This window comes from Apodemus sylvaticus, chromosome 3, assembly GCF_947179515.1.
Source record: "Apodemus sylvaticus chromosome 3, mApoSyl1.1, whole genome shotgun sequence".
Classification (NCBI taxonomy): Eukaryota; Metazoa; Chordata; class Mammalia; order Rodentia; family Muridae; genus Apodemus; species Apodemus sylvaticus.
Window position 1 is genome coordinate 113,330,970 of NC_067474.1, and position 27,979 is coordinate 113,358,948.

Sequence of the window (27,979 nt, forward strand, 5' to 3'; positions counted from 1 at the left end):
CGTGGGCACCCGCCGTGGGCACCCTCTGTGGGCACCCTCTGAGATCCTTTCTTCAGTGCAGCATGCAGCTCTTTTGAAGCCATGTGTGTTTGTTCACATCCAGAACATGCTATGTGTGGCAGTTTAATCATAAACACCATATGAGAACACACTTGCCAAGCCTGCGTCAAATTGGCCGCTCCACCGAGCTGTAGAGAAGGCTTTTGTTTTTTAATTTACTGCTGCTATTGGTTTTTATTGAGCCTCTTGTAGGCCAGGACAACACTGTGTTATCTTATTTATACTCAGATTATCAAGGGTACTTTGCAGTCTACTTCCCCATTATGTGCATAAGAATTGAGGCTCACCAAGATGAGTTTCTCTGACCCCGAGGCCTCCTGCCTGAGAAGGCCACCTCACCCTTGGAGGCCCTACACTCAGCTCCCATGTTATTGGAGAGTTTTTGTTCAGTGCAATGTAAGGACACACTGTCTATACCTATTATTAAACACGCAGGCCTTCTGTTTTCTCTCTTTGTAGGAGCTCAGTGATGCCCTTGGGATCAGTATCGCCGGAGGAAAAGGAAGTCCTTTAGGAGATATCCCGATATTTATTGCCATGATTCAAGCCAGTGGAGTGGCCGCACGCACCCAGAAGCTTAAGGTAAATCTGTCGCCTCGCAGAAAGCTGACAGTGTGTGTTGGGTTCAGCTCGCAGAAAGCTGACAGTGTGTGTTGGGTTCAGGAGGAGGTTGTAGCCATAGAGACCTTGTTTAAAGTTGGAATTGCAAAAGCTATCAGCCACCCATGCTGAGGACAGAATACATTAGCAAGACCGTAAACCTGAAATTCATTAAGTCCCTGGCTACATAAAAACATTGTTCTTATCAAAGCCTCAAATGAAAGAAGGAAGCCCAGCTCCTTAAACCCTCTCCCCACCTTTTAGCATCTCGTTTACCCAAATTGGTTTTTAACTTAGATTTGATCTTGGAATGTTCCCTTAATTTTTTTTTCAACTGTCCCTTAATTTTAACCGAGGTATAAAACTTAAGCAGAAAAGCCCTGGCTTCCTCATTGGAGCTTTATTGAACAGTTCACTTGTGCCCCTGACTCTGACTGGCTACCAAAACACACGTGACCTATAATCAAATCTAACACCCTCTTGTCTCTCTGATGGGGCTGCATTTGGGAAAAGCCATTAAAAATTCCCTGCACTCCACAGAAGCCAGCTCTCAGCAGCGTGGCAGATGAGAAATGTAACTTACGAAGAGACTTAGGCATTCTTCTCAAATTTAATTTTTCTTAATGATAGTGATTTTCTTCCACTTTTGTCCTTCCAGGTTGGAGATCGGATTGTGAGCATTAATGGGCAACCTCTGGATGGACTGTCTCACACAGACGCCGTTAATCTACTGAAGAACGCCTTTGGGCGCATTATCCTGCAGGTACTGCGATCAATGGAGAACCAGCTGGCAGAGGCAGATAAATGGCAGCAGAAAAGACGGAGTCACTGGCAGCCGGCATCGCCACCCAGCAGGGTGCTTGCCGATGTGAATTATGAAGGTTGAAAGCGAGAAATTATTATTTTTATTCAGAAATTCTTTAATGCCACCCATACAGGCATGGGCAGGATTATCCGAAGGTATAACAAGGGGAGAAAAATTGCTCTCAGCTTCATGTGATAAATCAACAAGGCTTTTAGCTTCCGCCATTCTTTTGTAAATTGAAGTTTGCTACGAATAGGAAATGATTTCCTTTCTTACATCCAAAGGCTGTTCCCGGGCAGCCCCACACTGTTTCCTGGCCCTTTAAAGGCGGAGGAAACTACAATGCTCTTTCTCCTGTGCCATGAGTGGTTGCCAGCACCCTGCAACTCTTACTGCATAGCAGTCATCAATTAAGGCTGACAATTATTGATCAGCTGTGGCCCCGTGAGCATTGTCCCGAGCAGCAGAGAAATCCAGGAGGAAGTAAGAGCAAAATGTGCTGTTAATTTCCCCTCCCTCCACTGCCGCCCCTCACTCACTCGTCTCTGAGATTGATGCTGTGCAGAGATTGGAGAGGCAGCGTACTGGCAGTGACTTTCTTTAATGAGTGCCCCTAAAATGAAGGATTGTAGTCCCCATACTTCTGAAAGAGGCAGTATAAAATGATTCACAGGTAAAAAGGATAAGGTCCATAGCCAGCACCCAGATAATGCCAGCCTTAAAATAAGAAGATTGAATGGAAAACACACGACGTTTGAGAGAAGTGATTTGTGGGTCTTAGCTCAGAGAACTCAGTGGTCCAGGGCAAAGTGAGAAAGCATTTAGCCAGGTATACATGGGGGGGGGGGGGGGGGGGTACATGGAACGCTGTCTGTGGTCTCAAAAGAGTTAATGCAATAACCAAATATTATCTGGGTCCGTAAGTGTCTCGAAAGTATTCAAAAAAATAGAAGCCAAATATTTATGTGGGTCGGTAAGTGTTGGCTGAATACCAGCAAAGCAGTGCGTGGCCAGCCACAGCCCTGCTTCTCTGTGAGGCCTGTGGTCCTCTTACAGACTGGCATTTCTGGTCCTTACTCCATTCCTGCTCGGAGCTTGGCCTCTACTGACCCCTACAGTCACTTGTTGCAAGCACACCTCTTTGGTCTGCTAGTCAGTCACCAGAGGCGTGAGCGAGCAGGACCTCAGTGGGAACCTGAGTGAGAAGAAGAGGCTTTCTCTTAAAGGCTAGTACAGTGATATTCCTACACACGGACTGCATTCATTCAGCTCCACCTTTTACAAAGGGAAGCACGGCACAAGCCGGAGCTAAGACGCAGCTCAGTGGTAGAACACTGCATGGCATGTGCAGAGCCCAGAGTGAAGTCCCAGCACCCCGCCACTCCTGCCCCCCTAAAGACTATATTTTCTTTGTTTTGTTTTTTAACAATAGCCACATTTTTTTTCTTTTTTTTTTTATTCGATATATTCTTTATTTACATTTCAAATGATTTCACCTTTCCTGGATCCCGCCTCCCCGAAAGTCCCATAAGCCCTCTTCCCTCACCCTGTTCCCCAATCAACCCCTTCCCTCTTCCCTGTCCTGCTATTCCCCTACACTGCTGCATTGAGACTCTCAAGGACTAGGCGGCCTCTCCTTCCTTCTTCTTGGGCATCATTTGATATGTGAATTGTTTCTTGGGTATTCCAAGCTAATTCTGGGCTAATATCCACTTATCAGTGAGTGCACACCATGTGTGTTCTTTTGTGATTGGGTCACCTCACTCAGGATGGCATTCTCCAGTTCCACCCACTTGCCTAAGAATTTCGTGAATTCATTGTTTTTAATAGCTGAGTAGTATTCCATAGTGTATATATATCACATTTTCTGAATCCATCCCTCCATTGAGGGATATCTGGGTTCTTTCCAACTTCTGGCTATTATAAATAGGGCTGCTATGAACATAGTGGAGCATGTGTCCTTATTGCATTCCTGGGAATCCTCTGGGTATATGCCCAGGAGTGGTATAGCAGGGTCCTCCGGTAGTATAATGCCCAGTTTTCTGAGGAACTGCCAGACTGATTTCCTGAGTAGTTGTACCAGCTTACAACCCCAACAGCAGTGGAGGAGTGTTCCTCTTTCTCCACATCCTTGCCAGCATCTGCTGTCTCCTGAGTTTTTAATCTTAGCCATTCTGACTGGTGTGAGGTGAAATCTCAGGGTGCTTTGATTTGCATTTCCCTGATGACTAAGGATGTTGAACATTTATTTAGGTGCTTCTCAGCCATTCGATATTCTTCAGGTGAAAATTCTTTGTTTAGCTCTGTACCCCATTTTTAATAGGGTTATTTGGCTCTCTGGAGTCTACCTTCTTGAGTTCTTTGTATATCTTGGATATTAGCCCTCTGTCATATTTAGGGTTGGTAAAGATCTCTTCCAAATTTGTTGGTTGCCATTTGTCCTTTTGACAATGTCCTTTGCCTTACAGAAACTTTGTAATTTTATGAGGTCCCATTTGTCAATTCTTGATCTTAGAGCATGAACTATTGGTGTTCTGTTCAGGAAATTTTCCCCTGTGCCCATGTGCTCAAGGCTCTTCCCCAGTTTCTTTTCTATTAGTTTCATTTTCTTTTTTTTTTCAAGATTTATTTATTTATTATATAAGTATACTGTAGCTATCTTCAGATAGTACCAGAAAAGAGCATCAGATCTCATTACAGATGGTTGTGAGCCACCATGTGGTTGCTGGGATTTGAACTCAGAACCTCTAGAAGAGCAGTCAGTGCTCTTAACCGCTGAGCCATCTCTCCAGCCCTTAGTTTCATTTTCAAATTACCTTGGAAGACATGACATCTCTCTGCAATGTGGGCTGGGCAGGAGGATCCAGAGTTGGAGACCTCATTGTGAGTTCAAAGCTACCTTTGGTTACAGAGTAAGTTCAAAACCAACCCTGGGGCATTTGAGATACTGTATTAAAAAAAAAAAAAAAAGTCAATAAAAACTTAGTTTTAGCCAGGCAGTGGTGGCACCTGCCTTTAGTCCCAGCACTTGGGAGGCAGAGGCAAGCAGGTTTCTGAGTTCGAGGCCAGCCTGATCTACAGAGTTGAGTTCCAGGGCTATGCAGCGAAACCCTGTCTCAAAAAACCAAAACCAAACACACACACGCAAAACCTTAATTTTAAAAGCTGAATTTGGTGACCATATCTATAATCCTCAGTCTCACAACATTTAGGCCAGAGGATCAGTAGTTCAAGGTTAGTACTGGTGCTATAGAAAGTTAGAGGTAGGGGGCTGGAGAGATGGCTCAGCTGTTAAGAGCACTGACTGTTCTTCCAAGGTCCTGAGTTCAAATCCCAGTAACCACATGATGGCTCACAACCATCCGTAATGAAATCTGACTCCCTCTTCTGGAGTGTCTGAAGACAGCTGCAGGGTACTTACATATAATAAAATAAATAAATCTTGAAAAAGAAAAAGAAAAAGAAAGTTAGAGGTTAGTCTAGACTGAAGCCTTTTCTCACAAAAACAAAGTTCACAAAGGGAACACTTTATTCTTGTTAAATTGCTTCTATCAATGTACTTTTTAAAAATAGTTCTTATAAAGGACCCAGGGGAATAGCTCAGCAGTTACAAACATTGGCTGCTCTTCCAAAAACATAGGTTCAATTCCCAGCACCCAAATAGTGATTCACAGCCTCTGTTAACTCCCGTTCTAGGGGCATCTGGTGCCCTCTCTGGCCTCCTTTGGCACTGCCTGCACTTAGTGCACAGACACACCCGCAAGCAAAACACCCATTGAAATCAAAGTAAACTAAATAAAATATTTTAAAATTGTATTTAAATGTTTTTATAAAGTAGAAAATGTACTTTTAATTTATTTCAGATAAAAGTTATAGAAGAAGAATGACTGTTTCTGCCTACTCTGACGACTGTTGTGTTTGATTTTGGGTTTTATTTCAGACAAGGTCTTTCAATGTATCCCTGGCTAGTCTGGGATCCCTCTGCCCAGCTCCATTAGTGCTGGGATTTCAGGGCTGTACCACACCTCTTATTCTCCGTATCCTGTTTCTGGATGAGGTCTTTATTCCTTTTCTGTTTCTGTGTTTTTAAGAAGTAAGTAACATTTAATTTGAAAGTGTTTTCTCTTGCAAATAATGTTCGCTGCCGTCTTCCTTCCTCTGCTCTCTGAGCATAACAGTGGACGCACGGAGTCCATAGTTGACATAGTCGCACTCGAGACTGTGGAGCTCGTGTGACATGGTAGGCACGAAGCTTAGTGATCCCCGCTCTCAGATGCCTTCTAGTCACGTGGTGTTTGCATCCATTGAAAGAACGCCTGCGACACAGCTCTATGGTAGCTGGATTATAACTAGGCCATTATTTTCATTATCAAATGGGCCATAGGCAGGGAAATAAAAATGCAAAGGCCACGTAACTGACACCTCCAGCTGAGCAGCCGGGGTTCACTAGGCTGCTTGAAATGTCTCCAAGTGTTCCTACTTTTATTTGCTTCTTGTAATTTGAGAATTTGTCTTGCAGCTCTTTTGCATATGAAATGACTATAGAACTATTTTTAATCCAGGTATCATACTCTCTCCTAGAAAAAAAAATGTTTTTGTTTTAAGATTTATCTTTTTTTTTAACTTATGTATAAGTGTGTATGTGTGTGTCTGTCTGTCTGTCTCGTGTCTTTGTCACTGTGTCTTTTTGAGTAAATACCACATACATGCAGGTGCCCAAGGAAGCCAGGAGTGGGTATTAGGCCCCCTGGAGCAGGAGTTACATGCAGTCGTAGTCACCTGACGTACGTGCTGGGAAGTAAACTCAGCTCCTCTACAAGAACAGCAAGCTCTCTAACCAACCACTGAACCATCTTGTCAGCCCACTAGGGGGAAAATTGTTTCTAATTTTTTACCTTTTTTTGAAGACACAAAAGGGGAAAAACATGTCGGGCATTTCTATCATGGACAAAAGCTGGAGAGTTGGGCTCTGTAGCATTGAGGCAACATTAATTGAAGAGAGAAGCCAGGCTGGCCTCCGTACTCAGCTCAGGCCGTCCTTGAGCTTCTGATCTCAGTGCCCCCGTCCTCCTTTGTCCCCGACACTGTGCTCTTGATGGCCTTGCAGTATCAGGAACATGGGTGTGGGGAGGCCAGGCAGCCTCTTGGCCAAGGAAGCGTGGTGGCCGTGCCCAGTGCTGGAAACGGGGCCAACCGGAGCCGCTTGGACTCTGCAGCAAGAGAGGCCCAGGCTACCCTCAACCTCTATCTAACCAAGGAAATCTAGCCCTGGGGATCCCACAGAACCATGGGTGACCGCTAGAGAACGCTAGAGAACGAAACAAGTAATGGTGAACGCTGGGGAGGAGTTTGTTTTCAGTCTGGCTGCTCTGGAAGGCTCGTCTCAAAGCCTAGGAATACATTGGGCGATCAGAAGAAAATCTTTAAATCAAAGACCTAGTGACTGAGAGTCTCTATGAAGTAGTTCTTCAGGCCGTCTTCAGGGGCATCCTCCAGAGCTTGTGGAGCTAACAGAAAAGGCTGCAGGGGTAGACGGGTTATTAAGAGAGAGAGTATTGAGAAGGAGCAGGACTTGTGGCTCACCCAGGAGCACCCACCCTCGGGTCCATCCCAGAACCACCGTGAGGGAGGGGAGAGCACAGGACCAGGGATTAATTAAACCAAGAAACCCAAGTCCAAGAAGTAGACGTTGTACACAGAAACACTTGAGAGGGGGGGAAGGAGGCAGGAAGGGAGAGAGAGAGGAAAATAAAAAGGAATTTAAAGATCTGTTAATCAGTGCACATATTAAATAATAAGAATAATAACTACATAGACTTTACACTTTTCAAGAGAAAAGTACTTGCTCACTATAAAGAGCAAGGCCTTTGAATGGCACTGCCTTTTTTTGAAATCAGTTTTCTGAGAGAATTACTTTAAGGTGAACTCGAACAAATGAACAACTAAGGCAGAAGATGTTGTCTCGCTGAACAATGTTAAAATCTCCAGTGGTGGGCACAGAGCCCAATCTGTCCAAGTGGAACAGGGGGATGGGCACATTGAGAAAAACAGCTCTGAGCTAAGAAGGAGAAAATGGGTAGGATTGCTCAGCGGGTAGCGCACTCACCGTGCAAACCTGACAACACAAGTTCAAGCCCAGATCCCTTAGTGGAAGGAGAGAACTGACGCCTGACAGTGTGTAAGTGTCCTCCGACTTACACACACTAATGTAAATAATAGTAATAAGATTAAACTAAGGGGGGAAATGAGGTATTGATAGCCAATATACCAAACTGGAAGTCTGAGGGGAATTGAAAAATGTAAAGCTGATCTAATAAAAACATAAAAATAAATTCTGTACTAACTCTGTGTTCTGGGAAATAAATTTACAGCATAATCAAGGAAACATTAACATATAGGAAAGAGCAGGCTTAGTAAGAATAGTATATAGGTAAACATTAAGTCATGACCTTTTGGAGGTTTAGGGGGTTTTGGTTGTTTTGGTCGTTGTTGTTGTTGTTTAGGGACAAGTTCCTGCTGTGTAGCCCAGGCTACCCTCAACCTCTATCTAACCAAGGAAATCTAGCCCTGGGGATCCCACAGAACCATGGGTGACCACTAGAGAACGCTAGAGAACGAAACAAGTAATGGTGAACGCTGGGGAGGAGTTTGTTTTCAGTCTGGCTGCTCTGGAAGGCTCGTCTCAGAGCACCCCCACCCTCACCGCCTGGCCTGTGGAGGGGATTATAGCTCACAGCCGTGGTTCTGGTTGATCATTGTCGGAGCTCTGGCCTTACAGAGTCTTATCAGGACGAGGAAATCACCCCTGCCAGGGGCGGTTCTGATCTGCTGCACAGGATGTTTGTCTCTCAGAGAATGACACGGAAAGAAATCAGGAGGGCAAGATGTAGTCTGTCAGGGTGACATCAGGCTCACAGTGACTAGAGATTTGTAGGAGCCACTCTGGAGCAGGGGACTGTCAACGGTGTTATGTCTCCTGAAAATCTTGAGAAACACCTTTGCTATTCTTCTCTGGTGCCTTCAGCCCTGAGAGGGGAGGTTGCCAGAGGAACCTCCCCTTAAATGATTAACATGGCTACTGTACAGAGTTGAGCAGGAATCTGACCCAAAGTTGAAGGTAACAGAGGAGACACTGGAACGTAATGACAAGCTTGCAACGGTTCCTCTCCATAGCCACAGGCCCTTGTTACGTCCCTGCTTTCAGCCTGAACCGTCCCTTCTCTTACATATTAAACAGATACAGCCAAACATCATGGTGTCGGAAGTCAGAGACGTGGCTGGCCAGGACGCTTCAGTGGAAGGATCAGATATGAGTTACAGCCTCTGCGGTCCACCCAAGGATGTGACTGTCATTTAAAAGTTTATCAGCGAGGAGTAGCAGCTTGTTTAGGAAGCTGAGGCAGGAAACTTCTCACAAACTGGCCTGAGTGTGTTCAAGGCCAGCCTAGGCTACATAAATCTGTCCACCTTGTTTCAAAACCCAATTTATTAATTTAGTTAAATCAACAAATAGAAGTAAAATTATGCTATTTGGGAATATGGAAACAAATACTGAAAGAAATTGCTAAAGAATTGAGATATTGTCAGAGAGAAGGCAAAATGGAAGAGCAGACTTTCATTACAGTGCTGCGGGGGGGGGGGGTTCTTCATCATTTATTTGGCATGTCTATACATGCATGTGTGGTGGTCAGAGGACAGCTTAAAGCAGTCATTAACAGTTGGTCCCAGGGACCAAACTCAGGTTGTCAGAGTTGGTGGCAACCTTTATTCACTGACCTAACCACCTAACCAGCCCCAATTTGGACTTTTTTGGGGGGAGGGGGACAGAGGGAGCAGCTTCTCTCTATGTAGTCCTGGCTGTACTGTAACTCACTATATAGACCAGGCTAGCCTCTGACTCAGAGATTCTTCTGCCTCTGTCTCCTAAGTGCTGAGATTAAAGGCCTGTGCCACCACGCCCAGACCAATTTTGGTTTTCAAATTTAAGAAACATGTGGGGGAAAAGAGGGTGGTGGTACTGTTAATGGGTTTTTTTGTTTGGTTGGTTTTGGTTTTTTGGATTTGGTTTTTTCAAGACAGGGTTTCTCTGTGTAGCCCTGGCTGTCCTGGAACTCACTCTGTAGACCAGACTGGCCTCGAACTCAGAAATCCACCTGCTTCTGCCTCCCTCTGCTGGGATTACAGGCATGCGCAACCACCGCCCGGCTTGTTTTGGTTTTTATTGATTGGGTTTTATGGGTTTCTTGGTTGGTTGGTTGGTTGGGTTTTGCTGGGGTTTGTTTGTTTGGGGTTTTGGAGGGAGCTAAGAAAGTATCTTACTCTGTAGTTCCAGCTATTCTAAAAGTTACCAGATATTCCAGACTTGTCCTTGAACCCACAACAATCCTCCTGCCTCAGTTTCCCAAGTGCTTGGATAGACAAGAGCCACCACCATGTCATCTGGCTTGAGGTGTTTTGTTTTGGTGTTTCGTTTTGGTTTTTTTGGGTTTTTTTGGAGGGGGGACAGGGTTTCTCCGTGTAGCCCTGGCTGTCCTGGGACTCACTCTGTAGACCAGGCTGACCTCGAACTCAAAAATCCACCTGCCTCTGCCCCTCTGTACTGGGATTAAAGGCGTGCGACACCATGTGCAGCGTGGCTTGAGAATTCTTAACCTTGGCTGCCCACTTACTTTCCAGAGCTTCCCAGGACTCTGGCTTACTCTGTGTAATATGCCCTAGGCATCAGATGGTGGGAAAGCTCCGCAGGGGAGGCTGTGCAGGGGCTGGGGGATAAGTGGCATTGTGGTTCGTGAGGAGGAGGAAGCCACATGACGCAGGAAAGGACAGGAACTGTGGACCAGGTGGGCCGAGTGCACAGGAGCCAGGGCCTCCCCGGTGGAGCCGGCTCCCTCTGCAGCGCACAGCACAGCTCTCTCCTTACAGGGCTGCGGAGACTCAAGGGCCACAGTGGACCGTGCTCAGTGGTCTCATGGTTCCTTATATTAAGTTATATTTTATTTTTATATTTTATAATTTTGTATAATATCTGGGGTCTGGGAATGGTGAAATTTCTTTTGGTATCACAGAAATTGTCTTGGGGACAACGTGGAGTGCCCGCCTAGAAAACATGAGCCGAGAAGCCCGGACTTAAGTCCCTGATACTAGAAAAATAAAAATTGGACTGGAGATGGCTCAGCAGTTAAGAGCACTGACTGCTCTACGAAAGGTCCTGAGTTCAAATCCCAGCAACCACATAGTGGCTCACAACTACCTGTAAAGAGATCTGACGTCCTCTTCTGATGTGTCTGAACACAGCTACAGTGTACTTAGATATAATAATAAATACATCTTTTTAAAAAAATGAAAATTAAATAATCCTGGGAGAAATCTCGAGTATTCCAGGCGGCGTTGGCTGTTTGAACCAGTAGAGGGCTCTGTGTGTAGCAGACAGTTTGCCCCCTCTCATGTGGTACAAGACCCTTGGGCTTATTTTTCAAGAAGCCTAAAAATCAGTGTGTCAAGAAAGCCATTGTCAGTGGGCTCTAGATAAATACTTCCCGCTACTTGAAATCCGGTTCTCGGTGCGTGTTGCTCTTTGGCATGCCTGCTATCTCAGGGTCATCTTGGCCGCCCAGCCTCCATGATTAATAACATCTGCACCTCTGGATCTCGGATGCAGGTTAGGTACAGATGCAGCTGGGTGTGAATGATGAGTTTTACATTTTATTCCAAAAAGATTTGGGTCCTGATGGAATCTCACCGCACATTGTGTTCCCAGGCAGGGTTAGATGCTGGGGGCGGCTCGGCGAAGGGAGCACGGGCTTGTGCGCTTTATAACAGCGCACGTTCCCACACACAACTGATTTCCCAATTCTCCAAGACATAATCTCCCAAAACTGCGTTGTTGTTGTTGTTGTTGTTGTTGTTGCTGCTGCTGCTGCTGCTGCTGCTGTTGCTGCTGTTGCTGTTGCTGCTGGTGGTGGTTGGTTGGTTGGTTGATTTGGTTTTATGAGACAGGGCTTTTCTGTATAGAAAAGGCTGTCCCGGAACTCAATATATAAACCAGGCTAGCCTCAAACTCAAAGAAATCCCCTGCCTCAGCCACCCAAGTGCTGATATTAAAGGTGTGTACTGCCACCACCAGGCCCCCAAACCTGTTTTTAAGGAGAGCCGCCCATCTTGTGGTCCATGCAATAAAGACATGCACAAATGACTCAACTAGAAAGTTTATTGAGCATAGACTGACATACTGCAGAACATAATGCTATGGTTGAGGCCATCTTTATTTTTAAGTGATGTAGTGTCCCCATAGCTATATCACAATCCAGTGTGTCTGATGAAATACTTCTCAGGGAGAATGGCTTAACAGGTGAACTCCAATAAAGGAGCTGAAGGAATTGCAAGTTGAGAGAGAAACTCCATTGGACAGGGAACCACAGTGAAAGAGCAAGGCATTTGGAGGGGGAAACGCGGAGTGAGCCGTGAGCGCAGTGGGAGGGGGGAACACACACTGCCCAGAAAGCGCAGTGGGAGGGGGGAACACAGAGTTTGGTGTGAGCGCCGTGGGAGGGGGGAACACACCCTGGCAGAGAGCGGTGGGAGGGGGGAACACGGTTATTGGCTCATTTCCCAACTCTGTGGATAACAGTCTCTCTGACTGTTCCTTAGGCTTGGGAAACAGCACGTCTGTCCTAACCTTTCTGTCCCGCAGCTCGCCGTCCTTGGGTAGCTGAATCCCCTCTACTTCCTTCGGCTTGGTAGCCTCCCGGGTTGCGGGTGGGCGGGCCTCTGTGCCCAGTTCCTTCCGTAGGTGGGGCTCTGCTTCCATGGCTGCTGCCCTCCTGGCAGGCTCTGTCTGGGTCTCCTCTTCCTAGGAAGGACAGGTCTTCCCACCTCTCTCTTCTTGTTGGTAGTATTGGGTAGGCAGATTACATACTTGGCCTCGTCCGCCTTGGAGAAGTTGGGACTCTTCCTTCCTTCAGGCTGCTGGGCTGCTCTGACTCAGGCCCGTTATTACTAAGTGTTTAATAATAACTACACCTGGAGGGGGTACAAAATACTTCCATCAGACGTGTGGTGAGAAATCGTTAAATTTTGTAGTCACTTGGTAAGTAAGGCAGCTCAACTAGATTTAATAGGTTCATACCTGTCGCCCAACAATCTAGCCACCTCCCCCCCTCCCCGACCCCTTGTGCATCTCCATCGCTGTGATTGAGCAGGATGACATCAGCCGTATTTCCCAACTGTCCTTTTCATCTAGGGAAAGAGGGGAAAGGGTTCAGTCCACATGGGGCAGAAGACTAGACCACAGATCCCAGGGTGGGATTGTCACCAAACCTAGGAGTCACCACACACGCTCATGCACAGTAAGCCAGCCTAAAGAGCCTCATTTAATAGCGTGAAGCAGGAACGGGAGATTGGCTCAATGTGTCCCCCTTTGGAGGAGGGGCAGAGAGACCCAGTGACCTCACACAAGTCCATCTCAGGGTCCTGAAGTAAGACTACTTTGTAAAGAGAGGGCTAAGGATATGCGCATCTCAGCAGTCCTGTCCAAGACCTTGTCTGCCACCACTAGCCTTCGTCGTCTGGACTTCCACCCCATCCTGTGAGGTGTTAGAACTGTGTGGCTCTCTTTCCTGAAGACAAGCTCTCCCTCTCTGGCTGCCGCCTTTTCCTTCTCCCAGCATAAGCTTGCCAGGGCAATGTCCAAATCATTGGAGTTCCTTGTTTCAGTAGTGCGAGGGAAAGAGACACAGGTGCCTCTTAGACTCTCTTCCTTTCTGCCATGTCAGTTACAGGATCGCACCTCTCCAGGCCAGGAACCCTGGAGGCTAGAACCCCTGAAGTTGCAGAGACCATGATACGCCTGGTCTTGTAAAGGGCCTCTAACCCTGTCACTTCCCACTTTGACTGTCACTGGGGCCTGTGGCTCCTCACACACGCCATCTACTGCACGTCTCCCTGAGGACAGGGCCACTTCTCCCTGAGTCCCATCCCTGCTCTCAGAACCCAGCAAAGCTGAAAACAAGTCCAAGATTCACTTGATAAAGAAAAATCAAGTCTATTTTCTGTCCTCTTGTTGGCCTTCCCCTGCTTCCCCCAAAGGACCCTAGACTTACGTACCTCAGACTGTAGTCCCCAGTCCCTGGTTGTTCAGAGGCGAGGCTGAGCAGGACTCGTAGGTCCCACCTCAGTGTTGAACTTGTACACCACTGACCTAACCTTAGAGACTAGCTCCTCCCACTCCCAAGCCAAGCTTCAGGGAAGGTCCAGCCACTGCCTATCAAGTTACTTGGTCAGTCAGCTCTTCCTGCGGGTGGCAGATTTGCTGTCCTGGGTCTCCCCGCAGAAGACCTGCTGTCCTTCATATTCAACACTTAGCCTGAGGGTTCCACTCCTACAAGCCTGGCCAGAAGGTTCTGGGTGGTTCCCTTTTTGTCTCAGGGCTGGTGGCGGGGAGGAGACTGCAGGACAGGTGGTAGAGCCCTGCGATGAGTGTAACTGCACTGTAACTGAGGGACAGCTATGTCTGGGAAGTAAAGTTGGGGGCTCTTTTTCCCTCACACCCCGTGATTGCTTCCTGACATCTGATTAGAGAGTACCGGATCCTAACCAGACACAGTGGTGGCTCCTGTCTGTAATCCCAGCACTCTAGAAGCTGCGGCAGGACAGCCATGAGTTTCAGGTTAGCCTGAGCTACAAAGCGATCTTCACAGTCTCCATGGGAGGGGCAGGGCTGGATGTGGTAGTGCCTGCCTGTAGTACCCCAGCTCCTGGGAGGCAGACAGGTTGATCTCTGAATTCTAGCTAGCAGGGGCTATATGTATAGACCCTAATCTAAAAAAAGGAAAAGAAGGAAGGAAACAAGGGAGGAACAGGCGATGTTTTCATGACTTTTCTGGTTCCGTCCAGTAGGCACTTGACAGTCCCATGAGCATATCCTGTGGTAAGCAACTTGAGACTCTCTTTCATGAGACCCCCGTGGCCATTCTGTTCCATAAGCATTCACTTCCGACAGAAGCTCTGACTCCTGGGAATCCCAGTAGATTAGGCTCAGCCTCTTTTCCCACAAAGCCTGAGCCTGGTGGCTCACACCTTGCCTATATTCCTAGTACTCAGGAGGCTGAGGCAGGAGGATCATGAGTTTCAGGCCAGCCTAGACTACATACAAGAGAGAGAGAGAGAGAGAGAGAGAGAGAGAGAGAGAGAGAGAGAGAGAGAGAGAGAGACCCTGTCTTACCTCCTCTTCCCCATCAAATCCAGAAAGAGATGGGGCAGTGGTGAGCCCAGGAAAGGGGCTTAGTAAATAAGCAGAGCGATCCCACCGGGAACAACAGAACCTGTCAGCTGCTGACAGTCGTCCTGGGCGCACCGCAGAGAAACAACGGAGGCTCTGGGACTTTCTGGGTAGGATCCAGATCGCCATGGTCTGCCCGTCCTCTAGTTGATCATTATCTTAGGCCATTTTCTCAGGATTGGCAATGCAGAGTTATGTTGGTGCTAAGAAGGTTGCTGAGTTCTATCCTTTGCCTTAAAAGTTCGTCAGGCAAGCCTGTTGTTACTGGGGTCCAAGTCACTTTAAGTGAGAAACACTCTGGAGAAGGCACAAGAAAGGAAAAGAACCAAGATGGAGTCATAAACAAAACAGAGGACTGGTGAGACGCTCAGCAGATAGAGCAGTTGCTTCCAAGCTGACAACCTGAGTTCAAAGCTGGGATTCCACATGGTGAAAGGAGAGACCTGATCCCCACAGGTTGACCTCTGACCTCCAAATACATACTATGGCACATACAGGCCCCTACTGCCCCAACACACACACACACACACACACACACACACACACAAAACAAATGTAAAAAGAAAAATTCGGTGCTGAAGAAATGGCTGAGCAGTTAAGAAAGAGCACTGGCGGGCTGGTGAGATGGCTCAGCGGTTAAGAACACTGACTGTTCTTCCTAAGGTCCTGAGTTCAAATCCCAGCAACCACATGGTGGCTCACAACCATCTGTAAAATGAAATCTGATGCCCTCTTCTGGTGTGTCTGAAGACAGCTACAGTGTACTTACATATAATAAATAAATAAATCTTAAAAAAAAAAAAAAAGAAAGAAAGAAAGAGCACTGGCTGTTCTTCAGAGGACCAGGGTTCAGTTCCGAGCATCCACATGGCGGCTCACAGCTATTTGTAATTTCAGTTCCAGGGCATCCAACACCCTCACACAGGAGGCAAGACACCAATGCTCGTAGAATAAAGATAAATCATTTGAAACAAAAAGCAAAATTGAAAATGGCATTAGCTTGGCCAGTGCCTGGATCTCCTTCACTGCCGCTGTCATGACTGACTCTGTGGTGTGGGGCCTGCCTGTTAGATTTTCTCTCGCCTTAAAGGGCCAAAAACCTGTCTGCACATAATCGCCTCAATCTCTGCCCCTTATGAAGGCTTCTGACCCACTCTTCCCATTCAGGGTCCTTCCATGGTTCCGGGCTGGGGCGTGATCCTGCTGCTCATGGAGCTGGAGCCAAGATAGGAAGGAATCCCCAGCCACAGAAACACGCACTGCCACAGTCCCTGAGAAAATGCAAAAGAAAACAGCAAGAATTAACTTAAGCAGGGCACTAGAGGTCACACGAAGAGCGGGCTGCCAGCTAAACTGGGTTGTGTAGAGATTCCCAGGGAGGAAATTCTAGAAGATTGAAAGGAACAGGAAGAAAAGTTAGAAGTGTGTGTGTGTGTGTGTGTGTGTGTGTGTGTGTGTGTGTGTGTGTGTGTTGGTCGGGATGGGGTACGCACATGCGGATAAGGGAAAAATAAAAGGAAAAGTCAGTTGAACAGGGGGAGTGGGTTTTAGGGTCAAGAGTTTGAAGAGAGCCTGGCGGTGGTGGCGCACACCTGTAATCCCAGCACTTGGGAGGCTGAGGCAGGTGGATTTCTGAGTTTGAGGCCAGCCTGGTCTACAGAGTGAGTTCCAGGACAGCCAGGGCGACACAGAGAAACCCTGTCTCGAAAAACCAAAAAACAAATACACACACACACACAAAACAAAAACAAAACAAAAAAACAAAGAGAGAGAGAGAGAGAGAGAGAGAGAGAGAGAGAGAGAGAGAGAGAGAGAGAGAGAGAGAGAGAGAGGAAGTAGGGTGAGGTGCGTGCTTGCTGTGTGTGTTCCCTGAGAACGGAACATGCTGGACGGGCATTCTGCCTCTCAACTACATCCCCAGTCCAAACTTGGATTTGGTGTCTTAATTTTGATAAGCTGAGAGATGTCAAAATGCAAATCCCAAAGTGCTGACTGGCTAGAGCACACGGGTGGAGCTTACAGCCAGGGAATGGAGGTGCTGTCACTTGACTCGGAAGCCGCCTGGGCCTCTGACAGAGCCAGGAGGTAAGCAGAGATAGCAGAGAGCAGACCCTACAGCAGCGGGAAAGTCAGGACTATGTGGCTCCTGGAGGCTCGCGCTGGGGCAAAGCTGGAATGGAATGTTTGTGGAGTGAGCCCGGAGAGCAGGCAGTGTCTGCTGAGGCTCTGGGCTATGTGGGACAGCCCTGCATGCTACTGAAAGAAGAGAGGCTGGAAGGGGGCTTTCATGCTACGAATCTCCCCATTTTGTTGACTGTTCTTCCCATGACTGTATCTCTAGAACACTCTGCACTTGTGTGTAACTGTTTTCCCCTAGTCTGGGATGATTCCTGACCCCCTCCTCTGGCCCAATGCCTTTCTCCTGCTTTACTGGCAGTACAGACCGCTGTTCCACCCTTGAGGCGTGTGCGCCCTCTGTTGGTCTCTTCTGAAACTGCGTCAGATCACGTTTCCTTGTACTCCTGCGGGCAAATTCCTCTCCCTACAGATCTCTGGGCTTTGTTCTGGGCTGGGGGTGGGGGTGGGACGTCCCGCCAGACAATGAGGTCAGAATGCTGAGCACTGGGGTCTGTTAGGAGAGATAGATACCACAGGGCAGGACACCTTGAAGGTCATAGGAAGGACTTCAGCTCGTGGCCGCACAGCATCTAGTTCTCTGCAGATGGCTTCGGGCAGAGTCTGGAGAAATCTGTTCCATGCTAACTTGGTTCTGGCTGCTTGAGAAAAGTGCAGCTGGGCAGGCTATGAGATGCCTCCTGTAGCTCGCCACAAGATGACTTTGTGGGTTAGCCTGCAGCACCTAGGAGGACTGTGGGCGTTGGGACAGAGGAGTCAAGGGTGGTGCCAACCAGCCTTGCCTTATGAGACCACAGAACAGGTCACGGTCACCTGGGATGTAGGAAGCTCGAGCCCAGGCTGTGGGGCAGAGGGCTGTGGACATGTTAGCCCTGGGCTCTTGTCGCATGTCACTGGGGATGTATTATGAGGATTTGGAGTTAAGTGAGGTAGAGCTGACGATAGAGCTGTGGATTGTCTTCACCGGGTGGATTTAAATGAACGTCATGAGACCCCGTGTGTCGGGAGCTGGTCCTGTCACACTGCACAGGAGTCTGCAAGAAAGGAAGGCAGGGTCAGAAAGGTGCAAGATTCAAACTGTGCCTGGGCCGGTCGGTGGCACAGGCCTGTGATTCCAGCAGCTATTGGAAGGCTGAGGAATGAGGGTCTCTGTTCACAGACAGCCTCTGTCGCTTAATAAGGCCCTGCCTCAAAAGAAAAGGTTTCAAAAGGAGGGCATGGACACATGGGTGAGTGTTAGAGTCCTCCCTCAGAGGCTCTAGGTTCAGTCTCCAGTTCCACAAAAGAATAAAGAAGAGGATAGAGAGGCAGAAGTCACTGGAGTCAAGAGAAGGAAGGAGTTTAAGAGAAAAATGAAACCCTCCGGCGCAGCATGGAGGTGCACGCCATGGAGGCCCCGCCCTGAGGAGGGTGCTGTGTGATTACTGAGAGCTTTAATGCCAGCAGCGGCGGGCCTCAGTCTTGGGAAGTGAGGGAGAAAGTGAGGAAGGCGGGGAGAGAGAAAGGAATACTCATCTGCCCAGCTCTGCAGGGGCAATGAGGTTGAGAACGCAGCTGTGGCTTCTCCGACATTCTTGCCAGCCACTTACAGTAAAATACCTTGTCATTCCCTCACGCAGGTTGTGGCGGATACCAATATAAGTGCCATAGCCACCCAGCTGGAAGTCATGTCCACAGGCTGCCAGCCTGGCTCTCCGACTGCTGACCGACATCCTGAAGAGACGGAGTGAGTCTTCCACTGCAGAGCGGACCTAGCACGTGAGCTTCAGGGTCAGGTGTATGTGACCTCAGAGCAGAGGGATGGGCTTACACTCTCCCGGCCTGACAAGGTCTGACAAGGGTCGGGGCTCTCTGCTTCACACAAGGCTCTGCTCTACCACACGATCCTTCAGGGGCCCTGGTAGGACCTGACGGAAGCTCACAATGCTTCTCATCGCTGTGACACACGCCTGTGCCCTCTGTCCTAAGAAACTGCAGGTTTATAAACCAGGTCCCCTGCTCTAAGATAGGACTCACATTTCCTTAACTCGCTAGTTAAAGCCTCATCCCAAGGTGAAATCTTATCGTCCCCTTAGAGAGCGTGTGCCATTACAACTAGTCAGTGCCAAGTTGTTCATTAAAGCGACGTTTCTGGAACTGAACTGATAGAATAAGAACAGGAGGCCAGCGAGATAAAGGCCTCAGCACTCAGTCTGATGGCCTGAGGTCGGTCCCTGGAGCCCACATAGCAGAAGGAGAGAACCAGGTCTCACAAGCTACCTGCCCCTGAGTGTGCTTCCTGTGTATGCGCTTACACACGCACTCCAAGACACTGCTTGCTAACACTAATGCAAGCTTGCTGTTGCTTGCACAGAGCTCGCCTGCTAACTGTGCCCTTGGAGCAATGGCTACTTGCTCTCGGATGACACTAGACAGCTAGAGATTTACCCATCGGTGCCTGTTGGTGGCATGTGTTACGGCTCAATAGGCAGAGAGGGTGTGTCGTTCCCACTTGGGAGGGAAGGCAGCTTCGAAGTGCAACTGTGGTCCCCAGCCTGGGAGCCCTTAGGTAGATGTCCTCCTAAGTCATAGGTAGCACTACACGCAGTGGTGACCATTATTCTCAGGGGCATGGTTGTGGCTGACTGGGAGCGTCCCCTTGTAGTGCCAAGGCTACCCCTACCTCCGTGGCTTACCCTGTACCCTTGACTATCTCGTGATGCCTATGGCCATGTTAGCTGCTGTCTGGAAAGCTGGAAGGCCTTTGCCTTGTGCCAGGGAAGAGCCAGCTGACCCGCCGCACCTGTCTGTACGCCCCAGTATGGAGGGCAGCGTCATCAGCACACAGCTGAAAGTGACATCAATGTGTTCCTGTGCAGACAGGCGGCACATGGCTACAATCCTAGTATTTAGAGACTGATACCTGGGAGAACTGCTAAAAGGTCCAGGCAAGTTTTGGTTACAGAGTAAGACACTGTATGTACATAAATAAATCCAAAAAGTAAAAACAAAAAAATAAAATACTGAAAGAAAGATCATCTCAGCAGAGTGGGATGCCCGGCAGTAGTGAGCAGACAGACTGTGCACCCCAGGAAGCCTTTGCAGAGCCCCTGGGAAGCGTCAAGGGAGGATCCCATGTAAGTGCTGACTCTTGACTGTCCTGGTAGATTGTTTTCTTGATTTTAGTTGAGGGACTTGTTTCTCCTTTGAGATAGGAGCTCACATAGCCCAGGCTGGCCTTTAACACCCACCCATCCCACCCCACCCCACCCCACCCCACCCCTCTCCTCTCCTCTCCCAAGCACCTAGGATGCAGACATGAATCATCATGTCTAGCTTGGTTTTTGGTTTCTCTGTGGGTTTCTTTTTCTTTTTTTTTTTAAATATTTATTTATTTATTATATGTAAGTACACTGTAGCTGTCTTCAGACGCCAGAAGAGGGTGTCAGATCTCTTTACAGATGGTTGTGAGCCACCATGTGGATGCTGGGATTTGAACTCATGACCTTTGGAAGAGCAATCGGTGCTCTTACCAGCTGAGCCATCTCTCCAGCCCTCTTTTTCTTTTTCTTTTCTTTTCTTTTCTTTTTTTTTTTTTTTGGATGTTTGGTTTTTTTTCAAGACAGGGTTTCTCTCTGTAGCCCTGGCTGTCCTGGAACTCACTCTGTAGACCAGGCTGGCCTTGAACTCAGAAATCCACCTGCCTCTGCTTCCCAGAGTGCTGAGATTACAGGTGTGTGCCACCAATGCCTGGCAACAATTTCTTTCTTTTCTTTCTTTCTTTCTTTCTTTCTTTCTTTCTTTCTTTCTTTCTTTCTTTCTTCCTTTCTTTTATGTATGTGAGTACATTGTTGCTGTCTTCAGACACACAAGAAGAGGTCATCAGATCTCATTACAGATGGTTGTGAGCCACCATGTGGTTGTTAGAAATTGAACTCATGAGCTCTGGAAGAGTAGTCAGTGCTTTTAACCTCTGAGCCATCTCTCCAGCCCCCTTAGAACAATTTCTAAGCTCTGGCCCGTAGCCCCCTTAGTGCCTTAGTCAGCCTTGATGGAAGAGTGCTCCTGGGGCTAAAGGCACTTGACCTTAAACCTCATGACTTGCATTTGATCCCCAGAACCATCGTGGTAGAAGGAAAGGACTGATCCGCAAAAGTTGTCCTCTGACCTACACACACACACACACACACACACACACACACACACACTAAACATAAAGATACTCGGAAAGCCTATTCCAGTGCAAGTAATAGCAACAACCATTATTGTTGGCCCTGTAGCACTGAAGGTTGCTGGGCCTTTCTCTTTCACATCTTACTCTTCCAGGATGTGTCAGCCTAGGGCTGACAGATGTCCCCACCCAAAGTTTTTCTGAATGATTCTGGCGTTGTTTCTCCTGCAGGCACACGCACCCCACTGGACACTCCCCTCAGAATCTTCCCTCTTAGGCTTCTGGAACTGCGAGGCACGGGTGTCGGTTTAGACATGAAACATTCTATGAATACTTCTCTTCCTTGACTAAAAGATTATTTAACGTAGCCCATACTGATTCGTCACCACTCCGGGAATATGACCTGTCACAGGTGCTGTCAGCATGTAGAAATCAGAGGGTCTATCCTGTGAGCAGACAGTCAGGGTGCAGCCAGCCAGGTGCGTGTTGACTGAAAACTTCAATCCTGAGCTGGAAAGATGGGTCAGGAGTTCAGAATGTGTGCTGACCTTGCACGGTGTGGGCCCAGCGCCTATGTCCCAATCCCAGGCAGCTCGTAACTGCCTGGAGTGGCTCTGCAGGGGAGCGTGGTGACCCTGGCCTCCCTCAGGCACCAGCAAGCATGTGTCATACCTATACCCAGGCACGTAGTTTTTAAAAATACGCCTTAAAAAGGAAATTTAAAGTCAAAGTTGCCTGAGGTCTTAGTCCTCTCAGCAACCAACAAGAAATAGGCCTGCTCAGAAAGCAGAAACGGGTGATCTCTGCGACTCTGGGGCCAGCCTGGTCTACATAGTAAGTGGTAGCCCACCAGAGATCCTGTTGGAAGAAAGAGAAAAAGGAGGAGGGAAGGAAGAAAAAGAGAGGAAGGGAAAGAAAGATGATGATGATAAGGCAGTCTCCGAACATTTAGGGACAGTGTTTGGAAGCCCTGGGTAGTCCGAGTCACAAGTGTGAACATCCGAGAGTTCACACTGAACATCGAGAGTTCACACTGAACATGCCTTATCCAAAGTGCTTCACAACAGCACTGATTTGGATTTGGGATATTTATTCGGATTATAAGATATCTACATATATGGAAGGAAATTCACTCAAGCTTCAGATTTATTTTATTTATGCACACACATATAAAACAGAAGATAATTTCATACAATATTTCTGGTAATTTTCTCATGAGCAGATTTGTGGTTTGAAATTTCTCCACTTTGAATATCACGCCACAAAAAGTCGAGCAGATTTTTTTCTCAGATTTGAGAATTATTTTGTGTTTCCTGATTTAGGGATACTCAGCTGCAGTGCATGGCCATATCACAGTGTCTGGCCCAGTTGGGACACAGCGTGTGAGCACAGCTTACAGGGAGGCCCTCCCCCCTGCCCCCAGTTCTCTTCTTTCATTCACAGTGCCACACTGATGACACAGAGAAGACGGGCGAGTTGGCAATGGCAGATGTTGCCAGCGAGCTGCGGCATGGTGCACGGCAGTCCTTGGGCAGGAAGTCATCCTTGGCTACAGTTCAGAAATTAAGGCCAGCCTGGGCTATATGAGAAACTGTCTCGATTAATTAATTCATTAGTCGTGTAGCTTTCCCCTTCCCTAGTTAGACCTGGACATAAATATTTTAATCATATAGGAATTTTGCACCTTTTGTGTAGATTCACAGTTCCGGATCATTGCCCAAGCACCTCAGGCCTTTGTGCCATGGGGTGGACGGGTCTGAGGGCCTTGAACACCTCTTGGCACAGTTTCCCTCAGAGCCTGGGCAGGATTCAGTGCCTGTGGAATCTCAGCTCTCTCCACGGACTAGCTTTCACAGGACTCAGAGATCCCAAAGGGATGGGGAAAGCTTGCTGCCAATCATTTGCTGCTGTATTTATTTTTATTTCTTGGAAGAGGGTTTCTTTGTGTAGCCCTGGCTGTCCTGGAACTTACTCTTTAGACAGGCTGACATCAGACTCAGAGATCCACTGAACTCTGTCTCCAGAGCACTGGGGTTAAAGTCTCATGCCACCAAACCTGGCATTTCCTTCCTGTTTCAATCCCGGGCATTCCCACTGATGCCCACAGCTTTAGAGCCTCACTTTAGAGTAAGAGCTGCCTTGGTTTGTTCTCCACCTTGTTTGTTTCTTTTCTTGGAGATAAGGTTTCTCTGTATAGCCCTCTGTACTTATAATCCTCCTGTACTTATACGCCTGTGCTTATAGCCCTCTTATACTCCCTCTGTAGGCCAGGCTGCCTCGAACTCAGAGATCCCCCTCCTTCTGCCTCCTGAGTGTTGGGATTAAAGGTGTGTCCCACCACACCTAGCTGTTCTGTGCCATTTCGAGTCCACCATAATGATGAAACACTTAGAAACCGCAGGATTAGTCAGGTGAGACTGAAGCCACTAAATCGAGTGTATAGCATCCCTAAGATGTCAGTAATAAGTGACAGTTTTGACAGGTGACAGTGCTGGAACCTTAATGAAACAGTAACATCCTTATATAAGGATAGCATTGACTGTAAGACTAATATGAGATTCAGTTCTACCTAGACAGTATATGTCCATGAATATGACATGGCACCCAGTCCCATTTTACTCTGAGTATTGACCAAATTCTGCTTCTATGAGAGAAGCAGATGTGACAACTGCACATCTCTATCGGTGAGTTATTTAGATGATTTATACTTTACTGTTAAGCTATTATTATTCAAACAACAATAGGATGCTCTATTTTTCATATTGTAAAATATTGCTTAAAACAAGTGTGGTGGCACAGACAGGTGGCACAGACCATTAATCCCAGCACTCGGGAAGCAAAGTCAGGCAAATCTCTGTGAGTTCAAGACTGCCCCAGCCTACAAATCAAGTTCTGTGCCAGCCAGGGTAACATAGTCTAAGGAAAGAAAACGAACGCTTAAAATCCAAGCATAATGGTTCATAGGAACAATCTCAACCCTTAAGAGCCAAATGGAGAGTCCCTATGAATTCATGGCCATCCTGGTCTACATATCAAGTCCCGGATCAGCCAGGGCTATATAGTGACCCTTCCTCAAAATAAATCCACTCAAAAATTATTGTTTATAAAAAAATTAATTGAAGTTTATAAATTAGGTCTTTTGATAAGGACAGGCATAAGGTAGCAGTTTTAATATTGATTTAATCTGCTTAGCTCTGGGTTAAACGAGACTGTTTCTTGTTCGTAGGGAGTAACTGCAGAAGACGGCCGATTAAAGCGAGATGAGCAGATCTTAGCTGTCAATGGCGACACCCTGGAAGGCCTTACCTGTGAGCATGTCTCCATCCTAAGGCAGCAGAGAAGGACTGTGGCCTTGACTGTGCTGCAGGAGCTTCGGGTCCTGATCAGGACATTTTTTAACAAGACTACAGCAGAATTCTGTGGCTTCCGGTTGGGCTGAAAAGTTGCCTCTGCTAAAACTCAGCCTCATCACTGGCTCCGGTTCTGTTTGCAGAAACTGGAGCTGCTGTCTCTGCCTCCTGCTCACCTCCCTCTGCTCACCTCCGTGGCCCCCACAGAGGCTTAGCAGCAAGCTCCCGTGGTCTCATGTAATGAGTAGAAACAAAGGTTTAGCTTGTCATCTTAACTCGTGATTTACTTATGCTAATTTGCCTCTTCAAATAAACCAGAAAACATTAGCAGTGTAATTAACTTCCTCAAAATGAACTATTCATACCCGCCGCTGGGAATTACTGCAGACTGTTCAGTGTGACTCAGTCAAATAAACCTCACATCCCTGTCTCAATTGATCTGTATGCTAGCCGTTGGAGATTCTGAGGAGTCCATTACAGACTCTGTAATCTACTCGGCATCCTGATAGGCTTTGATTCTGAGTTTGACAAGCGCATACTGCTCAGCGAGTATGCCTTGGTCGCCACAGGAACAAGTAACCCTCGAGTTTAAGTCCTAGCCACGCTAGCTCACATTGCTGGGAAGCTAACAGGGAGTGGTGCGCATCTTAGCAGGTCGGAATCACGCCCCCACACACACACCCTGTAGACTGCAGGCGAGGAGGTGGAAACCCCAGACCTCGCTGTAGAGATGCACAAGATCGAGTGGCCTCTGCGGCATCATAAGAAATAAGTTGCTGGTTTGGTCCTTCACCTTCACACCAGCCTGCACAGTAGCTCAGCCTGCAGCAGCTGTGTGTAGCACGGGAACAGAAAGCAACTGAGCGATGCCCTGGGAATCAGACCCGGAAGGCTTAGCTTGGGTTTCCCAGTCCCCACCGGAAGTTCTGCAGCTAAGAAAGCTACAGACTATGGCTGAGAGAGAGCCTAAGAGCGCTAGTGGGGTGAAATGGGCCGGAGAGGGAGCTGCTCCTCACGGAGCACTGTAGAATCCTCTGCTGAAAACACAGGAAAGTACCACGAAGAGTGAGTGCGGGGTCAGCGATACGTGTGGTTCAGCATTATAGAACTATAACTCGGCGTTCAGATTGTTCAGTAATTACCCGGAAATTAATGGGCCCTAATTTATAAGGTTATTTAATTAGTGAGGATTTTAACTGAGATTCCTTTTGAGTAGATGTGATCCCAAAGTCCATTAACTCTCGTTGAGATACTGTTTGTGGCTATTCTAAAGTGCAGAATGCCTCGATCTTGCGTTGACAATGTATTTCAATGACTGGTATTAAGTTTTTTGAGATTCCTTAGGGTTTTTAGAATTTATAATGTATCCAAGATATATGGTTTTGTTAGGAGAAGCCACCAACCTTAGTGTCTGGGGTGAATGGTACCCGCAAGAAGACCTCACCCAGCAGAGACCAAATGAAGCCCAAACGAAAGTGCGTCTTAAAAGATGAAGATAGAAGCGTTAGTGCTTTCCCGTTGGAATCCCCCTTACTTCTGATGGAATGGTGTTAAATACACATTTTGAAATAATGTGGTGGTGTTCTATCTTTATTTATACATCATCTGTTTAGGGAATGCCACTAAAAGTCTATTAACGAAGTAATCATGATACTTTATATATCAAGTTCCTCAGGGACCCTGCCTCTTCCCAGGATCAGCGAATAATTGCTGTGTTCAAAACGGTGTGATCCTATCAGAGCTTCCTACACACCAAGAACACAGTAATTTTCAAGTAAGTTTTCTTAAAATTATACAGACTGCTTTTTGTGCCCTATAACTCTAGTATTAATATCTTATCATTAATTGGGGTTAGCCCAAGAGGTAAGTGAACTAGGAAACTAAAACTTCAGAATGGTTTTATGGATAGATATGTCTAAAGGTTCTAAATAAGGCAGCTGGCTAAGGAGCAAGCAAATACAGGGTGCATGCAGCACACATTTAATCTCTCTATCTATCTAACTTTATTTTGTTCTTGGTTCAGCTTTTCACGGTGTCCTGTTACAATCTGGGAATCTGGGCCGAGGGTGCAGCTCAGTTGGTAGAGCGCCCTCTTCTGACTTCAGAGGGTGTTGCATGCGCATGAACTTTATTTTCTTAGAAAGGCAAACATTAGATTGGGGCTGGCTTGCAGTTTCAGAGGTTTAGCCCATTAACATGACGGCATGCAGGCAGACACGGTGCTGGAGGATCTGAGAGTTCTGCATCTTGATTCCAAGGCAGCCAAGAGAATGCTGAACTATATTTAAAAACAATCAAAGTTACAGATTTATTTATTTATTTTATGTGTGTGTTTGCCTGTATGAACGTATATGTACAACACAGATGTGGCAACCCAAGTGGGCGAGCACGGAACCTTAGATCTCCTAGACCTGGCCTAACGGTTGGGAGCCACCGTGCGGGCCCTCGTCAAGAGCAGTAACTGCTCTTAGTGCTTGAGCAATCTCTCCGGACTCCAGAATTAAAGCCTTTCATTGGCATTTGGGTTTGTTTTGCTTTGTTTCTTTATTTTTGGGTTTTTTGAGACAGGGTTTCTCCTGGCTGTCCTGGAACTCCCTCTGTAGAGCAGGCTGGCCTCAAACTCAGAGATCTACATGTTCCTGCCTCCCAAGTGTTTTTTATTTTATTTTGTATTTTATTATTATTTTTAGTTATGGGGTGTTCACATGAGTGCACCGTGTCCCTTAGGATCTGGAGTTACAGACAGTTTTAAGCCACCTGATGTGGGTGCGGGGAACTGAACTTGGGTCCTGTGGTAGAGTACGAGTGCTCTTAACCACTGAGTCCTGTCTCCAGCCCCTTTGGGGTGTCACTATGTAGTGCTGACAGCCTAGAACTCACTATGTGTGTTCACTAGTGTGGCCTCTGCCAATACCTCTACCTGCCTCTACCACATGAGGCCTGGGATTAAAGGCATGTGCCACCACACTGGCGCTTTTTTCTTTCTTCCTTTTTTTTTTTTTTTTTTTTGCCTAAATTTTGGGTTTTCAAGACTGGGTTCTCCTTGTGGCCCTAGCTGTCTTAGAACTATCTCTGTAGACTAGGCTGGCCTCAAACTCGCAGAGATCTGCCTGCCTCTGCCTCCTGGGTGTTGGTTAGGATTAAATGCCTGTGCCACCACTGCCGGACCTAAACAAATTTTTTTCTTCTTTTCTTTCTTTCTTTCTTTCTTTCTTTCTTTCTTTCTTTCTTTCTTTCTTTCTTTCTTTCTTTCTTTCTTTCTTCCTTCCTTCCTTCCTTCCTTCCTTCCTTCCTTCCTTTCTTTCTTTCTTTCTTTTTTTTAAGAGATGGCTGGGGCTGGAGAGATGGCTCAGCGGTTAAGAGCACTGACTGCTCTTCCAAAAGTCCTGAGTTCAAATCCCAGCAACCACATGGTGGCTCACAACCATCGTAAAGAGATCTGACACCTTCTTCTGTTGTGTCTGAAGACAGCTACAGTGTACTTAGATATAATAATAAAATAAAAATCTTAAAAAAAAAAGAGAGATGTCTGGCTTTGCTGACAGGAATGCTCCTCTCCCACCTTCCTGACTGACAGCTTTACTCTGTCCATTGCAATCCTG

General features: G+C 47.2%; 1 protein-coding gene across 3 annotated transcripts in view; it reads left to right on the forward strand.

Annotated features, from left to right (window-relative positions):
- Patj (PATJ crumbs cell polarity complex component) overlaps window positions 1–25,929 on the forward strand; it is a 300,765-nt gene extending 274,836 nt beyond the window's left edge. For 2 of the 3 annotated variants that reach the window (XM_052176808.1, XM_052176809.1), the window contains exons 41-44: window positions 520–642; window positions 1,319–1,423; window positions 18,497–18,603; window positions 24,254–25,929. In XM_052176808.1, coding sequence (XP_052032768.1) covers window positions 520–642; window positions 1,319–1,423; window positions 18,497–18,603; window positions 24,254–24,260 — 342 coding nt within the window. In that variant the 3' untranslated portion in view covers window positions 24,261–25,929. Of the gene's footprint in view, window positions 1–519; window positions 643–1,318; window positions 1,424–18,496; window positions 18,636–24,253 lie in introns of all 3 variants that reach the window. The other variant, XM_052176811.1, reaches the window with a different exon arrangement.
- Window positions 25,930–27,979: the final 2,050 nt, after the last annotated feature.